General features: G+C 37.1%; 1 protein-coding gene across 3 annotated transcripts in view; it reads left to right on the forward strand.

Annotated features, from left to right (window-relative positions):
- Positions 1 to 14018, forward strand: part of ARHGEF10 (Rho guanine nucleotide exchange factor 10) — a 110979-nt gene that overhangs the window by 84145 nt on the left and 12816 nt on the right. For all 3 annotated transcript variants that reach the window (XM_058020562.1, XM_058020563.1, XM_058020564.1), the window contains one exon: positions 8435 to 8577. In XM_058020562.1, coding sequence (XP_057876545.1) covers positions 8435 to 8577 — 143 coding nt within the window. The remainder of the gene's footprint in view (positions 1 to 8434; positions 8578 to 14018) is intronic.

Consider the following 14018-nt stretch of genomic DNA (forward strand, 5'->3'; position numbering starts at 1 on the left):
CTGCTCTTTCCGGTATGTCTGAAGAGACTTGTTGGCTCTTTTTGAAGGATAGTAGGAACTTTGATACTGTTCCCACTTTTACCATACATGCATATGACAATTGGTTTTCGCCCTTAGCTTAAATCTTGAATTCTTCAGTGTTGCAAGAGTCCAGAAATTTATGTGCCAACAGCAGTACTCAGTATGTTACACAGCACAGTACTTCTCTCCACTACCAAGTATTGGTGTTTATGAAACGCAGAACTCTCCTATTGGTAGAGATTTCTGTATATCTAATTTTAAATGACAACCTCATTTTTACTGTACAGATGGAACAAGCCTTTCCTGTGTGTGCAGTTCATGTATTTTATGTAGGCCTCCTTTTTCTATTAGAATCAGACTTGGTTGTTTTGTATCTAGCTAAATAATTGGCTAAAATATTTTGAATAAAGGAGAATCCCAGGCAAATTTTCTGAACCACAGCTGTCTTTTCCAGGGCTGGTTCAGATGCTTCCAGTACATCTCACTAAATTCCCTGCAGAATTGCATATATCTATATAGATATATATATACATATACATATATATATATATATATATATATATATATATATATATATATAGTGATTCAGTTCAAAATTGCTTTGCTCAAGGTTTGAAACCTTAATTTAAGTGAAATGTTAGCACAGAGACTCCTAACCTTGCAAGGTACAGAGCCAGCAGAGACCTGCCTTGTTTGTGTGAGCTGCAGTAATGATGGTTGTCATGCTTCTCTAAAGAGATGGGCCCAGTGAACAGTTCACCTGCATTTGTGTGGCACTGTACCTTGGCTACTAAGTCCTACCAGTCCCTAACTGAGGAACCAAACTGAGTATCTTGAGGTAAATTATGTGTCCACTGTTAGATCATATAAAGAGCTTGTTTGGGAAAGGTACAGGATGCTTTTTTTTTTTCCCCAAGCAGCAAAGGATCTGGGAAAAAGTGCTGGGAAAGAGACTTCCTTTGTCCAGTTGTTGTCTTCAACCCAGTAGATTTCCTGTTGAGCTGTTGTCTCTGATCCAAAGCCAGGCATTAGATTTCAGTTCCCTTTAAAAGATTCTTTTTAACCACTGAATAGCATTTTTTTCTTTGCTTTTGAGGTACAGGAATGAGGTCTTGATCCTAGATTCATAATATTTTTGGTATTTCAGTTTCTCTACATACTTAGGAGGGGTATTAAAGTGAATCTGTCACCTTCTCTGAAAGGTGTTGATGTATTTAAGCTGTTTTAAGACTGCAATTGCTATCACTCAACATCTTCCAGAAAAGACCACTTCAAAAACACAACTGACATCCTTGGCAGTATAGCTAAGAAAGGATTCATGGGGTGCATATGTACAGAGAATGTCAAAGGTGGGGCAGAGCTGTTAAGCAGATGGCATTACAGTCTGGTTATGAGAATGGAGGTAGTTGCACTGATCAGGATCGTAGCGTACTCTGCTTGTCTTCTTCTGAAGACACTGGTTTTGGGCAGTGAGATGTTCATAGTCTGTCAGAGTCATGGTCACTGGAACTTTGAGATGAGAAATAATGATATTTTTCTGGCTCTTGTCATTTAATCTTGTAATCCCTCTCCTTACTGCTTGGTCAGTGTGGCTTATTTCAGTTCATGCCCCATGGAAGTTGTGTGATTCAGCTGCTGCCATGTTAGCATCCATCTTCCTTATGTTGTCTGCTGTGGTTATGTGAGGCACTCAGCCCTGGAGGGGTGTTTTTATGAGCACTGACCTATTTACCAAACAAAGGAATCCAAGCAGTGAAATGGGAGGGAGGGGGAATGCAGCCTCTGAGGAGCTTTGTGCAATTCATCAGGGGTGCCTTCTCTTCTGCAGAGGAGGTTACTTTTCAGCCACTCCAGCTTGGGTTTTGGTCTGTCATCATAAAGGAGATTAAGTAAAGATTTTAAAGGGAATGTGAAATATTTGAATTGTGAAGTATCTGCATTGCATCTTGATTTGAAGCCTGAGAAGGACAAATACTGTTAGATGCCCAGGAAAAATGTTTGTTACAGGATTCCGTGAATGACAAAGGATAACCTTTCTTCTAGGATGAAAATCTGTCTCACAGTCTGTGACAGAGTTGGGGTCCTTTTGACTTCCTCCCTGGGCAGAAACTGTGTGGATCAGTTCAGTCACTGAAGCTCAATGCCTTACTCTGTGTAGTCAGAGACCCGTGATTTGTGTCATTTGTGTCATTTACCCAAATAGTTCTAATTTCTCCAGTTGTTCTCAGAGAGGTCAGTGCATGTAAATATCCATGATGTCTGTTTACAAACAGCAAGTGCTTTCTTCTGACTTTGTTCACTAGAGATCTATGTCAGATCAACAGCATCTAGAGTGCTCTGGCTGCAGGAAATCTTGTCTTGAAGTAGTAAAAAATGGAAACTGAGAAGTCTGTACAGTAAACCCAGGAGCAAATGCCATGTTAGTAGGAAAGTCGGAGGTGCACAACTTCCTTTTTGCAGGGTAGTCATATTTTAGTGAGAGACCTCTATATCCATATACTTTCACATATGAGGTAAAAAGTATTTAAGTACTTTTAAGTATTTTAAGTATTTAAAAATACATAATTTAATGTATTTGAACACAAACTGAAAGCAAAGTCTTGAGGTGCTGGTACCATAAAACCTACTTGGCTCTTAAATGTGAGCTCACATGCTGATTTGTGAAAATATCAGAACACTAGGGTGCAGGTCAGCTAATATGTTAATTGTAAAAACAGTACCTGTGATAATTATCCTCACTAATGCTTTATGTGTGTGAGAAGACTTGTTTTGGAAACTGTGAGACAGCTAGTGAATTAAATGCTGTTCTATATAGGAAGGGGAGTGGTGCAGATTGCAAAATTTCTCTTTTGCACAGTTATCAGTCTGAAAAATTCTGCCTTTAGTGTTTGCCTCGGGCTGAGTTAATATTTCCATGCAAAACATGCTTAGAAGAGGTTAAGGGAAAAGTGTGTTGTATTGTCTTTGTTTAAAAAACATAACAAAACCCCTTTGTGATGATTGCAGACAGCTCAGCAGATGTGTTTTCTGAGTGATGTAATAGCAAAAAAGGTCAGCATGTGTTTGACTTCCATTCACAAAAGTATCTTAGGAAAGGGAAATCACAATCTTTATATAATATAGGTGTATTGTTCCTGATATACTGGAGTCAGTTCCAGCTTCCTTTCTCCTAGACATTGATATACATTTCCTTTTCATAAAGTTCTGTAAAGAGTACAGGAGAGAAACAGGAAAAAGAAAATAAAAACTCAGAATTACTGTGGCAGAAAGTAGTTCAGTAAGAGTTTGGTCCAGTGAAATAATAGCTGAGGCAATTTTGGCCATGCACAGAACAGAAGAGACTTCACTGGTAAGAACTTAGGGAACTCTGAAGTTGGTCAGAAATTTTGATTACTTACCTGTCCAAAGAGGCTTTGTGGCACTAATCAGTGGAGCATTTTCAGAGGATTAATATCAAGGAATATGACAAAAACTGAAAGGAAATGCAAGAGTAAGGAAAACAGTTATAACAGTGAAGGACTGGCAAGTTAGTTGACTGGTGAGGTACCCTGATGAATTTGGTAAGACCCTTGTGTCCTCTGACAAATTGAGGAAAGGAATATGTGAAATGTAAAATGCTGATGTCAAAGTCAGAGCTTGAGTGGATCCATGTACTGCTCTAGCTTGTCTGAAGAGTGGATTTCTGGCATGTGATTGCCACTTCAAGTAGACATTGTGAGAGGTATTGCTGTGAAAAATAAACAGTTGTATTGAGCTGTTAGGGAGAGGAGCAGTGATACTGAAACAGAGATAAAATATTGTTGTCTTTGCAGTGTCACATAATACTCATCACCAAAAATGTGTTGACATTGCTTTCAGTCTTATTTGTGTATCTCATGCCAGGACCTCAGCACCACCCCCTGTATAACTGTAGGCAGAGCTCTGTCAGCTATTTGGCTTGAAGAATTTGATGCATGTGGGAGAAAAAATGAGTATGCATGCACAGTGTAGGACATTCCTAGTTACACATTGTTTGGAGGAGCAGGCCTGAGTGTCTCGTTTTATTTTCAAGTGATAAGGAATGTGCTAAACTTTTGACTTCTGCAGGTACTATTTTACTCCTCCACAGTGCTGGGTTGTGTAGCATGTGATGGAAAAAATGTTTGTGCTCCACTGCACTAATGAACCAAGACCTGCTGTTCCCAGGGCTGTGCTGGCAGCTCTGTTGAAAGCATCAATGGTGCTGCTAAGCAAGAGAGGAAGCTGTCAACAAAAGCGCTTGCTCGGTTCAGCTTGACTGAAAGCATAAAGGGAGGCAAGACTACTACAAACTTTGAAAAGACTTTCTGAGGAAATAAACTGTATGTTAATAGGTTATCTCATATGAAGACCTGAGTGCACTAACTAATTACAATTTTTTAAAGTACTAAATATTTAAAATATTTATAAATTAATAATAGGAAGCCTGTTCTTATAAATCATTGTAAAATAATTTTGCTTCCTTCATTGTGTTTTGTGGAAACAAACCACAGAAAGATAAAATGAACATTATTTTAAAACTTTTCCTGTAAAATAGATATTTTTTAAAACTTCTTCTATTCAGTCAAATTTAATCAGATAGGAAGATAACTAATTTTTAAAATTAATTTAAAAATAAAAAACTAATAACAAAATGCACTACTGGAAATAATGTCATTTTTCATTGAAGTCTTAGAAATATTTTATGGGAATGAGAGACCTTACTTTGATGCAGCTAAACAGCCTGATATATGCATTTCAAGATACTGTTCAACACTGGTGTATAAACTATGGCATGTAACTTCTGGAGAAACATAAGTTACAAAGGGTATTAAAAACAGTGGCATAACACAGTGACATAACACATATATATTAGTATAAAATCTGTCTCTGTTTTTTTAAAATGCTTATCTAATATGCAAATATCAGACATCTTATATACAACATAAATACATGACATCTAATTTCCAGAAGCCCCTGTATTAATTTCTATCTTGATCCTGTTCTCAGATTTTGTAGACACATCTCTTTCCTGAAAGAGCTGTACCTGCAATTCATATCCTCATGAGACATGCCTTGAGATTCTGTTGGCAAAAGTTTTATCTTGGCTTCTATTTCTTGCTTCTTTTCTCTTTTGCCAGGAAAAAAATAAACCTATTCTAATCAGTAACTAGCAAAGGATTTTATAGCATCAAACAAAGCTATTCCTTATCTCTTTTGCATGTGGTGTGACTAAGTGCTTGGATAGTGCCAGTTGTTGAAGCTACTCACATAAGCACATCTTTAATCTGCAGGTGTTTACACAAGTCAGACAGAGATAATGCTTCTTTTCCCTTAGATTTCAGAAGCAAGGGACATTGGATCAGACAGATAGCATGAAATAGCCAGTGTCAAACATGAAGTCTGTGCAGGCAGGTATTGAACAGGGTCTGCTGAGATCTGGAGAGAGGCAGGAAGAGTATTATGTTTTCTTCAAAGTGTGATTTTGTTAGTGTTAAACCACTTGTGAGCTGGACACAGACTTGATAAGTACTTTTGGAGATGGATGATAAAAGTCTTGGTCAGCAAAACGAAGTTGTGATCTTACTTTTAGCCAGCAGCCTGTGGTTAAAGCATTTACAGAAGTATGTTGCATTATCAGGCTTAATCCCTTGCCTTGCTTGAGTGGATTTTTACCCATGCTTTCCACTCTCAAGAGATTTCCCTGGCTGCCACAAAATGAAAGGAGATGCACAGGGCTTAATTTGTCCTCCTGGTGCCATTCCACTTTGTATAATTAATGAGTCATTCACCGAGGCAGGGTCCAGAACACAGCTGACACATCCTTTGAATAGTGTTCTAATTACTAGACCAGAGAGTGTCCCCCCCACCCCTTTTTTCTCCTCATCTGTCTCAGATGCTGTCTGATCTAGAAGACATCACTGTTTGCAGTAGGAAATAAAAAAGCACCAGAGAATAGCCTTATCACATGACTAGGGTCATAGGGTAGAGTGACAGCTTTGGATCTTTCCTGGGCTGATACATCAAGTGGGATTTCAGGCTTTTTTTCCAAGAAATTGTGGTAGAGATGAGGCCTCTATCTCACCTTCTTTGTATGTCCAATCCTATGGAACTCTTAAACTGGATTGTCAAATGTTGTGTTAACACGCACACCAACAGAAAATGGTTTTGTGAGAACTGAGTTTTTTAGGTATGTATGTTGAATCAGATATCCATTACTCAGATGGCATTTATAACATTAATAGTATCGAATGCACTTTCTTACATGGATGAAAATTATTAATAAGGCTGAATGCTTAGTCATCTCAAGAGTTACATGGAACTTCAGGGCATAAAGGTCCAGATTAAAGAAAAAAAAAAAGGCACATTAGATGTTTGAAATTCAATTTGAGCAAAATGTAAATGAGTCCACAGCTGAGATCCCGAAAATCCTTTTTTTCCTGTTATTTCAGTATCAGCTATGCTTTATATATAAATTAAAGTATGCTATTAATGTATTTAAGAGCAAAAATTGTCAAGTTCTGTGAACTTTTGTTTCATAATATTGGTTTTTTCAGTGTGAAAATATAACTGGAAAAGATAGCTTTTTGCTCAACATGTCTGCTCCTTGCCCAAACTCATAGTCCTTATCCTTAGGAATAATGTAGCAGAATTATGCTGGGTTTATCCCTAGGAATGATGCTATGTACAGATTGTTGTTAAACTTCTGCAGTCAGCATCCCTTGCACAATGAAAATTGTGCACACACGTGTGCATCTTCACTCTCTGAAGGCTCTGAAGGCCTGCAGTGCTTGCAGCAATCAGAGTAAGGGCAGCCTCCAGTTTAGAATTGAATTTGTGGGTAAGGTGGTTGCTAAAGAATGGAACTTTTCCAAAAGTTTGTTTATTACTAATAGTACATATGAGTCATAGAGAACACAGTGACTCTGACATTACTGGGAGAGTTTGCAGGCTAATAACTGGAAGCACTTTTCTCAATGCAAACTAAAATAATGAAAATTATTTTGACAGCCTGAAACTAAATGTCACTTCTACAAAGATGTTTTCAGAAGAGAGCCTCATCCTGAGAATGACTCAGCAAAGGTTGTATCTCACAGATGACAGAAATTTTGAGACTTACTCCAGAACTGAGGCTTTTCATTATTGTTGTTGCTACTGTGATTGGTGAAGCAGGAAATTTTGTGCCTCCGTTCTCTAAGCAAATAATAGAAGATGCACTTGTTTTCAGGAGGGAAAGGAAAAAAATTGTACTTACGTGCTTGCCTAAAGATCTGTTTACTTTGGTCTCATCAATCAAAATTTCAGTAGTTACTGAGTTGAAAACAGTGTCAGAAAAGTAAACAACTTTTCTGCAGCTTGTGCAGGAAGAAGGCTTTTCAATGAAGAAACGGTGCTTTTTGAAATATTGTGTCTCAATGTAAAAACCAGTTACTTTTAACAGATTTTTATATTATTAATAAATCATAATGTATAGAAATGTCATCTTTGAGACTATATGCAGTGAGCACTTACAATATATAAACTAATACAAAAACATTAAAATTATTATTGATGTACTTAGCATGTAAATTTGTAGGTATAAAAGAGAAAGCAACAACTGTTTCAAGAAGCCTATGTTGCTGGTTCTTAAATTTGGGGATAAATAATCTCCTAGTCCTTGTTTCAAAGAGATGGCAATTGGGAGTAACCATACCAGTAGGTGGAAGCATGCAGTTCTTACCAGAACCTCTCTGAATAACTGATTGTGCCACATACACATGCATAATTTAATTTAGATCTGCTAAATGCAGTCCAAAGAAAACACTGTGAGTTTTATAATTAGAGGAAAAAGTAAGAAAAGTGAAGGTATGGCACAAGACCAAGTTTTCATTTCTTCTTTTTTTTGGTCTTAATTTCCGTCTTAATTGAAGCGTTTGGTAGTATGATGGTCCATTCCATCAAAATGCTCTTAGAGAGTGAACTGCACTCATTACAGCCTACAGTAAAAATCTTTCTGATGACTTTGCACATGAAGGATGATTCTGTCCTAGTTAGAAATTGATTCATCTTGAATTAGGTTGGCTGTGAGCTCCTTCTCGGTTGGAGACAATTTTATCAGCCATGGGTTTCTGACTGTATTTCCTCTGGAAAGGAAAGCACTTGAATCAGAACAGCAATGTGGTATTCCTGAATTATCATTTAATCTAGATAAAATTTACTCTGTTGGCAGTTATATGAGTACTTAGATTTGGATTTTCTCCTTAATGTTGTTTTAGCCTTGCAGATTTACCCTGGAAGCTAAAAGTAATCATACAGAAATCACAGTGTAGCTTGAAGTGGCAACTTGCAGAAATTCAAGCAGTGGACTTTTCAGAACTGTTTTAAAGCAAAGGTCACCATTTGGTTGTGTATAACCTTTCTTCTTTTTTTCTTGAAGATGGGACATGGAACACAGAACCTCAGAAGATAGTTAAATTGGGTGTTCTGCCTGTTAGAAGTCTGCTTGTGATGGAGGAGACCATTTGGGCTGCATGTGGTGGACAAATTTTTATAATCAGCACTGTGACACATTCCATAGAGGTAAACACTTTTGCAAGCATTGCTCACCTATTGTGCTTCAGGGTATAAGTGGTGAAATTTTAAAAATGGAAATGTGTTTAAGAAGCATCATGATTCAGGAGCTTTTTATTGAATGTGGTCTCAGTTCTTTTAAATCTCACTCTCTTAGTTTGTAATTCTGCTGTTGTGTTCCCTGCTGATGTCTCAGCAGACCTTGCTGCCATTTACCCACTGGTTTCCATAAGGTGCTTGGAAATGATAGAGTATTTGGGGCAAGAGATTTTCTTAAAAATGAAATCTGAGGTAAGGCAGCAGAGAACTGGGTGCCTATAGGCACATTTCATGTTAATTACAGAAGAAGCTTTAGCTAAGAGACTGCCTCTCTATAGTCAGATCTTACTTGTACCTTGTAATAATTTCATAATATATTTTTTCAGAGTTTTGCTTCTCAGTGGCCTACAAAAATTTTATTTGCATAAGAGCAGTTTCTGATGAATAGTCCCACAAAAGCCAGCTTTTTCAGAATGAGAGAAGAGTCTTAAGGGTTCAAACTCACATTTGTGACCACATTTTCCAGAAAATGTTAAGCCTTTATTTCTATCAAAATTACAGCTTTCACCAAAAGAGTATCCTAGTACTCCAAAGTTAAGAGTTGATGAATCATCAGGAGTTCAACCTCTGCTTCAACCTACAACAGAGTGTCACTGAATTGCATGATGTTTACAGCCATGAAGTTTTTTCAAACAGGAGTCATGATGAGCTCACAGCCTCCTTCTTTGTGTGCTTTGTTGCTGCATTTTTTTCTTTGATGGTCGTGTTTTCTCCCAACAATTGTCTGTTTGGTACAATTGATTCTGTGAGTCACTGTCATGGGTTTGCAGGGAAATAGCTAACATCCTAATTTCCTCTGTCTTTTTCTGTGTTTTCTGAGAGATTTGTTTCATCTAATAAGATGCTTGGATTGTATATTCTCCTACTTTGCTTTTCTTTAAGGCTTGTTTTGTAGGTAGTTTGAGTGGTATGATTAGGGAAAGATTTTGGATGAGTGATGTAGATAGGTGCTTGAAATGGACTTTTGTTAGTTTCACAGCCTCTGGGACTGTGTGAGGCTGGATACATACAGCCAGATCTCTGTAAATAGGTTTGGCAAGTCTGGCCTAATTCTGTAACACAGCTCTCCCTAAGTCTGGTGGTATGGCTGCAGTTTGGGCTATGCTGGGCTGTTTTGGCAGAGGAGAACAAACCCAGAGTTAAACAAACTTTGAGGATTAAAGAATGTTTAAAGCTTACTCTGTCATAATATAGTAAAATGCCATGGATTGCAGTGTTGGAAGCAGAAGTTTGGAGACATAAAATAACAAGTACTCTACCAATATCTCTCAGACATGGCAGTTTCATTTTTCAGCTGTTACTACAGATTCTCCTACAAAAGCATCACAGGAGGTTTCTTCTCATTTCTCAGCTAAGCCATCTGTTGTATTCAGAGCTCAGGTTATTATGGGTCTATTGCACACACAAAAAGTGCTGCAGCAAGTAACATATAAGAAATGGTGCATATGGGTTGAGTAATGTTTCTTCAATATAAATAATTTTGTTCAAAAACATGGTGATTGTCTGTACGTCTGGCTGAGAGTCATCTTTCTAATTTCACACAAATATCCATGGCATAGTGTGTCATCTTCCTCACAGAATTGTGAATGAGCAATGATTTTCTGTTGCTTCTTTATGGGTATTAAGACATACTGATCTTTTTCTCATCATCTCACCAGACCAAACAGGTCACTAATGTTTTCAGTGTTGCTGCCTACTTAGTGACCTGACCTGTTTGATAACTTTCTAGGTTTATGTTTCCAAAAGTGATCTGCTGTGTTGTCCTTCCCATGTTCACTGGCAATATTGTTTCAATATTATACAATATATGAGGCAATTTAAACTCTGTCTATATCTAATATTTTAACATCTGAGCTGCCTCTTCCTTACTGTGAAAAGCAGAATATTTGCTGTGAGGGGAAGCAGGAGCAAGGAAATGTTTGCTCTCTCTCTGTGCTCTCTCTCATTGAAAGTTAGTTGTAATGATTTGACTCAAGATCTTTTGCATAAATGTGATCTTCGCTCTATCAGCAGGAATCCAAGTGTTGCACAGGGCTCACCTTTTACTCTTCCCTCTTTACTGAACTCCTTTATATCTCCATATATATAATATGGAGGTACTCCATGTATACTGCAATACAGCTACTTGCTACTTCACTGCTACTGTCATGCATGCGTACTACGTGCTCTGCATCATGGACATTATCTGTAAAGGCATCTGGCAAGATTTTAAGGCCATGTTTGTGCAAATCCCTGAGCATATTCAAGTCTGTTTTTTAAACTTGTCCTTGTGAGGCTTAGCTTCACAGGTATCTCATGTTTAACTGTCTGTGCATTTGCGAAGTGCAAAGTACATTATCCTTGAAGACAATCTCATTCCATGCCTCTGCTTTACTAAGATTTAATACTTAAATATTTTTTAGTAAATGAGCAGGTTTGGCATTGTGTGTTGGATTTGGATATTACTCACTTGTGCTTTTCTCCCCCCTCTAATATGGGTAAGACTCACAATTAACTTGTTCTAATGATATGTTATTGTAATAGAATGTTTTAGGTAATGTCTTTTATTGGCACAATGCCCCAATGCCTCAAGATCCTTGGCAGGGCACACATGAGCAATGCATCAATTGCTGTTATGTATTAATTACATGCTCTGATCCTCTTTCTGTGAAGAAGAAATTTGTCACTTAGTTTTTACAGCTGTATTGCTGTTGGGTACAGACCTACATCCAATAATGGTCTCTGTGCCTGCAGCTCCTTGGACTCTGCAAAGGCAGTTTGTGCTTGGTTCAAAACTTCAAAAAGTGCCAGATGATTTAATAGAAAAAAGTCACTGGTTGAGCGTGATTCTATCCTAGTCTGTTTTGCCTTGTTTTTAAAACTTTGATATCTATACAGGGGTTACACTGAAATGTTCAGCTGAGTAAACAAAAATATGGAAATCCCTATACATGAATGTGCGTTGCCCAAGTGTTGTAACTTCTTTAAAGCAGTGAAAGACATTTGTTTGAGGTTGAAGGTAATGGCGCCCATTATCCTCTTCACCTGAGGCTGGAGAAGTCGTGGTTCATCTCTTGGTGCAGCTGTTTGGTGTAAGTGAGCAGTCCCTCAAAAGAAGGGCTCTGCTGTGTCCCACACTGCTGGAACACTGCTGAGCTGCACTGGGCTGTGGCATCCACAGTGCCTTCTGCAGCCTCTGTGCTGCTGCAGATAGAATGGGAGAGCCTGAGGGGGAAAAGCCAGGCAAGAAGAATGTAGGTATGAAAACTAAAAGAGAAAAAGAAAATTAATTCAATTCTTTTGATAACAAAATGAATGAGACATCTTTTTTTCCTTTGTATCTGTATTTCTTGTTAGAAAATAAAAGAAAATTAGAAATAAAAGACCAGCTCACAGGTTTTCAGATAGATGTGTAATTGAAAACAGATGTCAAAGCTATATTTTATGTAAAAATTTATGCATAAGAAGGTGCAGTTTTGGGATATGTTCTTGCTCCATGTTAGAGAACTCTTTCAATGAGAAGAATACTTCTTTCTACAGGTCTTGTCATGTTTGCAGTATACAATTTTGATTCAAGTGGGTCTGTGTGTTCCAGCAGCCAGCTGTACAAATGGCAGGACAGACTTAGTGGGAGTATAATGAGTTGGCCAGTAAAAATGGAATGTGACAAAAATGCATGTGCAAGTTGTTTTCAGTGGCACCAAATAGTTGTCAGCTGTGGTTGGATTACTCCAGAGAAAATGATTTTTTTACAATCTTCTTCATTTTTCTTCTAATTTCAGAGAGTGCAAGTTGCTGGTCAGGTTTGCTTCAGCAGCTGTGGGTCTGTCCCCTAGAAGTTCTCAAAAGCAAACTAGTCACCAGTGTAGGGATGTATGAGTCTATAAACAAAGTAAATAGTTTAGAGTCTTTTTTTCAATGGGACATGCATGATGAGAATGTCAGCATATCTAGTCATAAGGGCTGTTGCTGACTTTGAAAGATGTTTTTTATGGATTAATTCTTCTGTTGAATAAATCTTACGATTTTCAAATTGTGTATATAATTTGGTAATGAATGAATACTGGATACTTGAGGAAAACAGTGAATATAAATGTGTCTGCCAGAGTTGCTTACCTTACATTCTGCAATGTTATTATTCAAAGAATCAAAAGGTAATACAGTAACACTCAAAAACTGAACCACTGCCTGACAGCTGGAGAGAAAACTCTGTTCATTTACTAAAACTGAACAGTTGGAGAATAATGTTAACAAATGAAAAGCACAAAAGATAATTCTCATCCTCTTTAAACAGCAAATTTCTCAGTGAAAATAATAATTTATGCAGTAACAAAGTATAAAAAAAAATTAAGTGCTTAGTAAACATAATACCAAAAGCTTTTCTTTGTAGAAATTTTAAATTTTTATTCTTTGTATCTTACCCTGTTAGTTGAATTTTGATGGAAAACTTGGACAATATGTCTATAACCTTATTATATTTAGATTTTAATGAAAAAAAGGGCCAAAATGTAACTTAATTGTAACGCCTGGAAACTTAAGTATATTTCACAAGGAAGGAGGAGGTACTTCTGCATTTTATCTGCAAATGTAATAAAAAATATATAATACATTAAGTGAATATTAGAGCACTTATTACTTCCATGCCCCTCAGTGAGAGATTTTTATCCAAGAAACAGTTTGTCATTTATTTAGCTAAGTTAGTTTTATGTTTATCAGACTGGCTCTGATAATAGCTGGCACAACAATAAAAGGCTGTGTTCAACTTCAGAGACAGTCTTCTTGCAAGACAAAACTGGGAGAAAACAATCCCTCCTTCTTGTTAGTGATTAAGAAACTTTACCACAGCTTTATCTCACATGTTAATACGGACATACAGAGAGGGAGATTTCTGCCTTCCTGGGGCCAGGTTGTAACTGGCTCTAGATCAAGGAAAAAAGTGTATCTTCAAAGTGTTATGTTACTTACATTTAGATAGAGGATTTTGGCTTTTATAATGAGAAGCATCAATTCTTTGAAGAACAGGAAAACAATATAGCTAATACTTGTGAAATTCAGAAGCATCAAAAACCAAACTGCAATATTAAGGCTGACATTGTTATGTGTGTAATTGAACAAATTGTGTGTTTAAATTCTTAAACACTCTCTAAATATGACTTTTTATTACATTCTGTTATTCTTGTTAGACCCCCAGCAGAACAAAAGAAAAGTATTTTTTATTGTTGAAATAGAAGTTCTGCTGTAGATAAAAGTGCAGCTGTGGTAATTTTCCCAAAGTATAAATAAAGAAGTATGAAATATAGAAATATGAAAGCCTTTTAAGTCTAAGCTGTTTTGGGCTTTCCAGCCCCTATCATGCAAATATATTTAAAAAC

This window comes from Melospiza georgiana, chromosome 3 (genome assembly GCF_028018845.1).
Source record: "Melospiza georgiana isolate bMelGeo1 chromosome 3, bMelGeo1.pri, whole genome shotgun sequence".
Taxonomy (NCBI): Eukaryota; Metazoa; Chordata; class Aves; order Passeriformes; family Passerellidae; genus Melospiza; species Melospiza georgiana.